Source organism: Panicum virgatum, chromosome 5N (assembly GCF_016808335.1).
Source record: "Panicum virgatum strain AP13 chromosome 5N, P.virgatum_v5, whole genome shotgun sequence".
NCBI classification, from domain to species: domain Eukaryota; kingdom Viridiplantae; phylum Streptophyta; class Magnoliopsida; order Poales; family Poaceae; genus Panicum; species Panicum virgatum.
In genome coordinates this window covers 63,315,512-63,325,681 of record NC_053149.1, presented here as the reverse complement: position 1 = coordinate 63,325,681, position 10,170 = coordinate 63,315,512, and the positions used below count along the sequence as shown (strand labels likewise).

Sequence of the window (10,170 nt, the reverse complement as noted above, 5' to 3'; positions counted from 1 at the left end):
TAATTAACGGATGGTTACTGTAGGATCACTGTTGCAAATCATGGATTAAGTAGGCTCATTAGATTCGTCTCGCGATTTACAGCCCATCTATGCAAAAAGTTTTATAAATAGACTTCATTTAATACTTCAAATTAGTAAAATTCCTTCGCAAAATTTTGCGTTTTTGTATTTTTACATTTACAATTTACGGGATGGGAACTAAACAGGGCCACAATAACATGGTCAAAAAGAGGGTGCTCCGCTGCCCACTGGTCCACTACCACATCGTATCGTAGTAGTTTTTATGCTGCCTGAGGAATCTATTCATACGCCCTGCTATCCTACGCATGTGCATGTCATAGGTTGTACTACAGCAAGGGCCCATCGTGTTTTTACTCGTCCCCCAGCAAGTATTGATGCGGTCATAGTGCACACAGAAAATTTAACTGTGACGGTAAATGGTGCAATGACGGCGGCCATGTGGTATGATCTGGTAGAGCGTGTAGCTATCAACGCGTGGCTTAAGCAGTGTCCATCTTACAGTTTTATGGATTGTGGTTTCGATGTGTTAATTTTGGAATATTGGCTCGACAGGGGCCGTGAAGGTGAAATGTGAACTGTACCTGTATAGTTTCACTTGCTTTCGTGAAAATAGATAGATAGATAGATAGATAGATTGGTCACTAGGAGCTGGATCAGTGATAGGTTTCCATTGCTTTTCCTTCAGTGCGAACTGATGGGCAGGCTATCTGCCTGATCGGACTCAAGCCAGCATATGGTTCAGACTTCATTTTCTCGTTCCTGGAATCATAGACGTGGTCAATATTGCTGGCCAATTAGATCTTCGTAATCTCACACAAATTAGAGCTTTGCCACAAGCTTGAGACTCGTTCGTATGTTCTCTAGTAGTACATCACAGCATCAGAGCTGACTGGAAGGGTAGAAATTTACAAGGCTGGAGAGCGATTCATGGCGAAGCATGCCATGCCGAACAGGAACCATGAGAACATAAACATCTAGGAGTAGTTCAGACAGACTTGAGAGTGCCCAAGCATTACGGTTCGTTTCAGCAGTGCCAGCAAACTACTGACAGAAGCGAGAAAGGCTAGTTCTTGCGCACGGTTCGTTTCACTGGCTCAGGAGCAGCATCGCCTCTGGCGGTTGCTGCCCGAACCCGTGGAAGGGGTGGCGGTGGTGCGGCTCCTCCGCCTCCACTTCCCGTGCGACCCGCGGCGGCTCCGGCAGTGTCACCAGGTTCTCCTTGTCACCCTCATCGCCGTCCTCTCGCTTCCACCGCTCCTCGAACCGCGAGTTGCTCCTGCCGTAGCCGCGGCCGCCGTCGTCGCGCAGACACCGCTCCTCGTACTGCGAGTTGCTCCGGCCGTACCCGCGGCCGCCGTCGTCAGCTGGCGGCTGCGCGACGGCACGCGAGGCGCTGCTGAGGTTGAAGCTGCCGAAGCCCTTGATCTCGCGCGCGATCTTGCGCGCCCGCTCGCGCTCCTCCTCCAGGAACGGGCCCCGCTCCAGCAGCTTGAGCACGCGCTCCGACTTGCTCTTCACCGTCAAGCCCCAGTTGAAGCTGCGGCAAGTTAGTTCACGGATCGCGTCAGCGTCACAGCAACAGCTGCTATGAACGTGAGTGAGATTTGAGAAGACGGGTACCCCTTCTCGTCGATGTACTGGAAGGTGGCCATCCGGGCGATGGCTTCCCTGTCCTTCTGGAACTCGGCCGCGACGCTCCGGGGCCCGTGCGTGAGGAGGTGCTCCAGGAGGAGGAGCGCCTTGTAGGCCTCCCGCCACTGCCGCCGGTCGAAGCCCACGAAGCGCCTGTGCAGGACGTCCGCGATCCGGACGTACTCGTCGATCTCGAACGCCTGGCGGGCGATGAGCCCCATCGTCTTGACGTTGGGCGGCGACGCGTCCCCGTTCGTCGCCTCCTCCGTCATCCTGCAGGCGAAACCGGCCATCAGACAACAGGGGCGGCGGACGCCACGGATCGCGAGAGCGGGGACACGGACAAGGGGCCAAGGGAGCGAAACTCACAGCTGCGTCGGGGTGACGTCGGTGAGCGCGAGCCGCGCGGAGCGAATCTTGCCGGTGAGGTAGGAGGACGCCTGCCGCCTGAGCTCGTGGAAGAAAGGCGCGTCCATGGCGCCGCGCCGAGCTTCTTCTTTTGCCCCCCGATCGAATCTGCCGCCGGGTTGGCGAGATGAGACGAGGAGCGACGGGAAACAACGAGGTCGTCGTGGTCGCCACCTATATCGGTGCGCCCGCCCGCCACCGCCGCGGCCGGCCAGCAACCACTCCGCACAATCTCGCAAGCGAACAAGCGGTACGATGCCGGCGGAGCCGTTGGGTGCGCAACCAAATCCACCGGGTGACGCACGCACGGCCGGGGGCGGAGGCGGAGCAGCCAGAGCAACGAGGTGCCGTGGACGCGCGCTCACTGGACGAGCTTAATTGGTGGGGAGAGCACCCGCGCTGTGCGGCCGTGCTGCTGCGCTCTGACTCCGATCCTCCTTTGAAACGTTCAAAAGTGGGACGGGACGGATGGGCGATGCCGATGGATGGGCCAGCCGGCCAGGGACGGCGGCGACCGTGACAAAACGTCAGCAGGGGAGGGCGGAGGACGGATCAATGGAGGCAGGCAGTGCGTGTGCGTTTGAATTTTGAATCCGCATTCCGTGGTGACGCCGGACGGACAGGACGGGAGGAGCAGGAGGGCTGCTGCCGTGGTGGGGCGCGCCTGAGGTCACGTGGTGCGGCGCGTGGCGCCTCCGCCGTGTGCCGGCGGCTTCGGCTTCGGCTTCGATCGATGACGGAGCAGGTGGTGGTGCTGGCTCAATATATATTTGTTGCGTCGTTCTGTGGCTGTCCGGCTTTGCCCGTCCCGCCGTATCTCGGCCGTATCGTTGCGCGTGTTTTTTTTTTTGCCCCGATTTTTTTGGGGCGAGAGGAATGTGCCGACGCTACGTTCCAGGATGGTGTCAGAACCATTTCCGAAGGGGATTATTGTGTTCTTGCTTTAAATCCCAATTTTAATTTTACCTTCAATTTTTTCACTTTGCGTTTTTACTCCTATTGTTTCATCGTGAAGCCTCCGTTTATTCCTAAAATTCACCCCGTTAGCTGCGGCCAAAATTTATCGAATTTAAAATTTTAAAAAAACTTCTTAAAAGGGTGAAAAGACAAAACTACCTCTTCTCTCTTCGATCCCCGCCCCTTCACCCTTCCGTTCCTGAGCCCCTGCTCATCTCGAACCGCTAGGCGGTGCGCACCGAGGTGTGCAGGAGCTGCGGGCGGCGCGCAGAAGCGGGAGTGGCAGACGCGGTCAGCAGCTGCGCACGCAAGGGGAGGCCCGTGCAGCCGCGCGTGCACGGGAGGTGCCCACGCATCCTCGACAGGCCTCGCCGTCAGCAGATCCGCCCGCACAAGGTGCCGTCGTGAGCTCCCTGTGGCGCGCGGGGCCCGTGCAGCCGCGCGTGGAGGGTCGCGTGCACAGGAGGTGCCCACGCGTCCTCGGCGGGCCTAGCCGAAAGCAGATCCGCGCGCACAAGGTGCCGTCGTGAGCTCCCTGCGGCGCGCGTGCAGCAGCGGAGCGCCCCCCCCCCCCCCGTCCCGGTTCTGACGAGCAAACACGCGGCACGATTTGCTAGTGAGCTTGCGGAATCCACCCGACAATCTCGATTCTCAAAATCAAAATTTGCTGGTGTGCGCCGTCATGGTGCTCCTCTCCGTCGCCATGGAGCACGGCCTCCACAAGTTCAGACACCTACCCCCTGCACCTTGCCTGCTCATCCATCGTTCCCTGAGCTTGATTTTGAGTGTCTGACTGCACATTGCCCCGTGGTTCATGTAGTGGTTCCACACGAGGCAGAAGAAGTTCCACACAATGAACTATCACGCGCCACGGTTGCTGGACAATACAAAAGGGAAAAAATATCTCCACTAGATGAACCTCTGCAGTTTACAAGTCAAGAACATACATGGAGTGAGAAAGCACATTCTGCCAATCAATCTTGGATGCTCCAAAGATGTGGTTTCAACTTAATTTTGGGTGTCATAATGTTGTCCAAAATTTTTCAAGTTTTTGTTCATATTTTTATTGAAATGCTACTGAAATATAATGACAAACAAAGATATATTCACAAAGTTCTAAAAAAAAGTAGAAGTATATCTGTAAGGGCAAAATTGTCTTCTTTGACACCGTTAAATGCTGTTCACGGAGTAGTGGTAGAATGAAGCTTCATTTCCAAACAGTAGGAGTAAAAATGTAAAGTGAAAGAAAGTTGAAGTAAAATCACAATTAGAGTTCAAAATAGGGATAAAAACGCAGTTGCCCTCCGAAAGCAAGAGTGCGTGATTGCAATTGACGAATCGGCATCTAGAAGAAGAACATGATGCGACGTGGTGAGCTCGGGACTCATCTGGGCTAGGCCATGCCCATGCCAGTTGCCACGCAGGCGCGTAGAAATCTAGGGAAAGGTTTTGACTTTTGACTCTTGGTTTGGCAATCAGGATGGGGTTGGCACCGCGGCGGCCGGCGGACGGACGTGCTGCCACCGGAATCGGAATTCAATGGGTTTGCTCCGGTCAAGTACTCTACTCTGTGTCTGTGGTAATCAAAAAGAAAAAATCTGTGTACTCCCCGATCCCCGTGGTGGTATCAAGTTTCTCAAGAAAGAGACGGCCTGTTCAATGCAGTGCCCGCACAGGACCCCGTTGTCCAGGGAACACCTCCGGCCCAGAGGTTTGCCGATGTGAAGCTGAGCAACGACGATCCGACGACGTTGTGCCGCCAGGCCCCGCAAAAGGATACGCTGGCCGTGGTCCATGCGGGTGGTCGTCGGATACGCTGGAGTCTGAACGTTTTGGTTTGGCAAGAAAGCGAAGAGCTCAAGATGCACAGCACAGGATGCGATGCAGCTGCACAACGGCCTCCTCGCCATCTTTCGGCCTTTCCCGTAGTCTCCGGTCTCGACCTCGGGTGCCCATTTGTCAGATTACGCCGTCAATGATTCCTACCGCCTTTCTAGGCTTTCCCCGAATTATCTTAACCCACGGGGGGCTCTACAGTTTCGCTTCGTCCACGCCATCCTGTGGCGATGCGGCTTGCACGGAGCTCAGTGGCTCACAGTCACAGCGGTGGTATGCAATGGTGCAAGCACATATAGGACCGTCTCATCCCATGATGAGCCCGAGTCCATGTAGCAGCGGCATTTCTATATCTCCCTGCACTTTTTAATCCTCGAACAGACGCAAAAAGAATTGATCAGTAGCTTTCTCACGTGATGCCCCTTTTCTCTTCTTAGTCTTCTTCATAAAATGGAACCTCCGGGCATGTCCCTTCCTGTTCGGTTTTACACACCTGCTCCATCCATCCTGTGTTTCTGGGAGTGGAACAGGGCCCGGTCATGGCGCATGAGGTGCGGTTGTCTAAGCTTTCTTGCGATCCCAGTTTGCATCTGTTTCATGGTAACATGTCTCATTTTCTCTTCAAATTGGTCGCGGAAGTCTGTGGTTAACTGGGAGAGATCGGTGGCAGGACGGCTGGCCTCTCGGACTGGGCGCTCTGAATGCACGAGCTGGAGCGCCCAGAGGCGTCGACATTTCTGGCTCGGCCTCCTTCAGCACCACCGCCTTCACCTCCTCCCACTCCACTTCGTCCTTGCCGTCGACTGATTTCGACACAGAGGTAAATTTCGTATCGCACAATTGCAGAGCTTTGAACATCTCAACGCGTAACGAGATCTTACGTTGATTTTACTGTGACTGTCTGTCGACCGATGCAGTCGGCGTGGTCCTTGTCGCGCCGCGGCGGCGGCGGCGGCATGACGCTGGCGAGCCTGATCGGCCTCGTGGACGCCATGGAGGGCCGGCGCCGCCCGAGCGCGAGGGCGGGCAGGAGCGGCAGGCTCAGAGCGCTTCTGCTCTCGCTCTGCCTCCGGAGCCACCTGGAGAACGGCGGCGGGGCGCCGTCACTCCGCGAGTTCCTCGAGATGGAGAGGCGAGCCAGTGGCGCCACTAGCCATGCCCACGGGCTCTGACTGGAGTTGATTCACTTCGCTGGCACAATGCATAGCAAGTGGCGCGGGAATATAATTTTCCTTTTTCTAATGAGAATGTTGTTTTCATTTCCGAGGATTATGATGAGAGTGGTTTGGTCTTCGTCTTCAGCTGAAAACCCGATTGTACTTCATCAGACATCAGTGATTAGTGAACTCGTATTTCTTTGTGCAGAGACCAAACAGAACGAAAATTCACAGGATCTCTGAATGCTTCCTCGGTTATTACAAGATATAATGTGTCCTAAGTCAAACTACAGTGACTTCGACAAAGCTTATCAAAATAAACTAACACCAGTACAACATCAACTTAGTTTCACTCAAGCTACCAAAAAAGTTTAATTAGGATATGACTTTATTAAAACAGAAAAAAAAGTCAGCTCGTCTTTGCGTTGATTGAGTTTATTGGTACACCAACACTAGAACATCAATTAGTACACCAACACTAGAACATCAATTATTTTAATCACATCAATCATAAAAAGTGCTATGATAAAAAAAATATTCCTTAATTGTGCATTTTATTTGATATTCTAGATCTTAATATATTTCCCTATAAATTTGAACAAATCTAAAAATATGATTTCTAAACAAGTAAAAATTATTAAATTTTGGAATGAGGGTGGTGCACTATAAAACTGTTGTAAAACACTTGTACTTGCAAGTCGACACCAACTAATAAGGCAAAAACTAGATTTTGGAGGCTATCTCTAGTCCTAGTTAGAACATCCAATGTGTTATTTTTCAGATGAGAGCTTGCCTACCGCCAATGCGAGTTTACAGCTGTAGTTGAGAATCATCCAACTGAATATTTTAAATTTTATATGGAAAATGTAGTTCCCATTTACACTTTTTAAATATATTTTGAATCAAACTAACTTCTCCCGTGAATTCCCCGCTGAGTTGAATGAAAGTGTATGAATACCTAACGGATGGTTGCCCCTAAAATCCGTTGCACATAAATCACGAGGAAAATATATAGAGTAGAGTCAAAGAAAGAAAATAAAGAAAAATCTCCACAAAGGACAGGACAAGCAAAAAAGCAACATGCCAACATAGGCATATGCGAAACGAGCCCACTAAGCCCGGTCTGGCCCATTAGTATCCCAAGATGAAATCTTACCGTATATATAATAATCCCACACCTCTTGCCCTAGGGTTTCTCGACGGACTCAGCCGGCGGCGTAGCGTTTTGCTTACTCGCACCAATTCCAGGTTTCCTCATCAAGCGCCGCCTCCCATCCCAAGTCCCATTCCAAAACTACAAATCTCTCACCCTGTTGCGTTTAATTTGATTTGGTTTGTTACATTGTTCGTCGCAGGTCAGCGGCGCGAGCGCGAAGCCGACCATGGCGCCGACGCAGGCCAAGTCAGGTCTCTTCGTCGGCATCAACAAGGGGCACGTCGTCACCAAGCGCGAGTTGCCGCTTCGCCCGTCTGACCGCAAGGGGGTAAGAATCTCCGCTCCTAAACTTCCGATCTCTCTCACTACTTTCGCTTTGTGATCTCAAGTGCGGGTTTGATCCAACCTAAAGAAGCTAACATTACCTGTAACGAAGATGCGCTGAGCGTCTTGTGTAGATCTGTGTTGAACTACCCGTTATTATTGCGGGGTCTTATGTTTGATTTGCTTGAGTAAGTGCCCTAGCGATTTACTTGGTTTTGCTCGTTTGGAGCGAACTATTACTGTAGGTCGAACATCATTGGTTATATTTCGTGTTATGTGAGTGTGCATTGTGTGATCAATCGTTATGTCAAACGGGGGTATTGCCTTTGTGGATAAATGAGAAGATACCAGATTTCCTTACTGTTACAAGTAATCCTCCTTTTTGAAAAGGAAAAAGTCTATATCACCCCCTCACCTATGGGGAGTGGACTATATAACACCCTAACTTATGAAACGGTGTATATTACCCTCTGAATTTTTCAAAACCGGTCAAATTACCCCCTAAAGCGGTTTTGAAAAATCATAGTAAATCACAAAAAAAATCATAAAATGGAAAATTCAATTGTGTTAGACTCCGAATGAGTAGATCTATACAGTGAACATATAATATGGTATGCTTTAGTATTTTTTTTCTATAGCTTTAGATCTATATGTTCACTGTGTAGATCTACTCATTTGGAGTCCAACACAATTGAGTTTTTCATTTTATGATTTTTCTGTGATTAACTATGATTTTTTAAAACTGCTTTAGAGGGTAATTTGACCGGTTTTGAAAAGTTCAGGGGGTGATATAGACCATTTCATAGGTTGTGGGGTTATGTAGTCCAACCCCCATAGGTGAGGGTGTGATATAGACTTTTTCCATTTTGAAAACAGTTTTGCTGTTTGTGTTTGTTGGTCCTCATGCTTCATCTCACCTTTGGCAATCTAGAGGTTTCAATACTCCAAGTTGCTAGTCCTGGAGGCAGATATTAATTGGTGAGACATAACGTGGAAGCTTAATCACAATTTGATTTTGTTTCTAAAACTTCTCACTAAATGCATCTTTTCAGTTCATTGTATTTGACACATGAATCGGAAGCAGAAATTTTACCTTAGCCGTAACATTATGGGTTATAGAACTGAGGCATAATGCGAGTATACTGTTTAATTATCAGAATTTGTTGGTCTAGTAGATATGTTGCTTTAGGCGTGATAAAGCCCCTGTTATTAAAACGACGTTTTCACGACGTGAAAACGACGTTTTCACGAGAAAACGTTCATGTGAAACGGACGTTTAAACGTTAAAACGTCCATCGTTTCATTAAAATCTACCCTCCATTCGTTTCAACGTTTTATCGTGCTAATAACCTTGGATAAAGCAATGGTTTGAAACATTTCTAGGCTCGTGGAAAAGAGCATTGTTGTACAGTAACAAGCAGATCCACCATTTATATTGATTGTCATGCCTCATCTCACCTTTGGCAATCTGGGGGATTTTATTACTTTAAATAGCTAGTCCTGGCGGCAGATATCTATTGGTGAGACATAACGTTGAAGTTAAATCTCGTTTTGTTTTTTTTTTCTAAAAACATCTCGCTAAATGCATCTTACTGCTTCAGTTGATGGTATTTTGATGAAATTTTTTAGGCCCTGCTGTTTTATTCTCCTATCTGTGTTGTTAAAGACTTCTTCCTGTTTTTATTAGTTTTGCATCCTGTTCTTCAGCATTTGTCTTGGTCGGATTATTTCAGAAAGCTACTAAGAGGGTGACTTTCGTCAGAAGCTTGATTAGGGAGGTTGCTGGATTTGCCCCCTATGAGAAGCGTATCACTGAGCTTCTGAAGGTTGGGAAGGACAAGCGTGCCCTGAAGGTGGCCAAGAGAAAGCTTGGTACTCACAAGAGAGCAAAGAAGAAGAGAGAGGAGATGGCTAATGTCCTCAGGAAGATGAGGTGAGACACATTCTCTTTGCCATTTTATACTGTGCTTAATTTCATTCTGCTGTGTCATGAGTCTGCGATGGATTCTTTAGCTCTTTTAGGTAGCATTCAAGGAAAGATACGTTTTTAGGCAATACCAATATGGTTGTTATCATGCCATGGCAGTCAAGCTAATAGCTGACTCACCACAAATTTATGTTTCAATTTCAGCTGCTTCAACCAATGGATTTTCAGTAAATCTTATTATGTAAAGCAAAATGAAGTGATAAGTTTATTTTGTTTCTGGTACTGGGGTGACTAAACACATTTGCTTTGCATGTATCGGTGATTGAATGCTGTTGAATTTTACTTGTTATTGGCTCTCTTATACTTAATTATTGAATGCTGTTGAATTTTGCGGTTGGAAAATGGAAATATGAAGATTCTCAAGATTCTTTCCATTTTCTCAATGGACATAAATAAGCTGAACTTTTGTAATGGTTTGCAGGTCTGGTGGTGGTGCTGCGGACAAGAAGAAATAGATTTTGCACAATCATGATCCTGTGTAATCCTTTGTTACGTGCTTCATTAGTCCCTGCGGATAGAAATTTTCTAGCTTGGCATGTTTTGGCCTCTAGAACAACCCAGTGCTTGTTCTGAGTGAACCTGTGAAGTTTTGGAAACTATTATCACAAGGATTATTTGTTGAGCGCTCTTATTAATTTGGTGGAATTCAGTTTATTGTATTGCTCGTGCATGCCAAATCGGTTAGAATGTAC

General features: G+C 48.7%; 3 protein-coding genes across 3 annotated transcripts; 2 read left to right on the top strand and 1 right to left on the bottom strand.

Moving 5' to 3' along the window:
- Positions 1–804: 804 nt before the first annotated feature.
- LOC120676234 (ENTH domain-containing protein C794.11c-like) lies at positions 805–2,678 on the bottom strand. Its single transcript, XM_039957466.1, has 3 exons — positions 2,023–2,678; positions 1,642–1,926; positions 805–1,558 (listed from the first exon to the last, which is right to left on the bottom strand). Exons 1-3 carry the CDS (start codon positions 2,127–2,129, stop codon positions 1,108–1,110), a joined length of 843 nt encoding a protein of 280 aa, XP_039813400.1. The 5' UTR covers positions 2,130–2,678; the 3' UTR covers positions 805–1,107.
- A 2,798-nt stretch (positions 2,679–5,476) lies between these two features.
- On the top strand, positions 5,477–6,200 carry LOC120676236 (the record flags this gene model as incomplete). Its single annotated transcript, XM_039957467.1, has 2 exons — positions 5,477–5,674; positions 5,772–6,200. Coding segments are annotated over 2 exons (453 nt in total), but the record flags the coding sequence as incomplete, so codon positions are not given.
- A 943-nt stretch (positions 6,201–7,143) lies between these two features.
- LOC120673860 (60S ribosomal protein L36-3-like) lies at positions 7,144–10,137 on the top strand. The gene is made up of 4 exons (XM_039954901.1): positions 7,144–7,259; positions 7,367–7,495; positions 9,225–9,424; positions 9,900–10,137. Exons 2-4 carry the CDS (start codon positions 7,394–7,396, stop codon positions 9,931–9,933), a joined length of 336 nt encoding a protein of 111 aa, XP_039810835.1. The 5' UTR covers positions 7,144–7,259; positions 7,367–7,393; the 3' UTR covers positions 9,934–10,137.
- Positions 10,138–10,170: the final 33 nt, after the last annotated feature.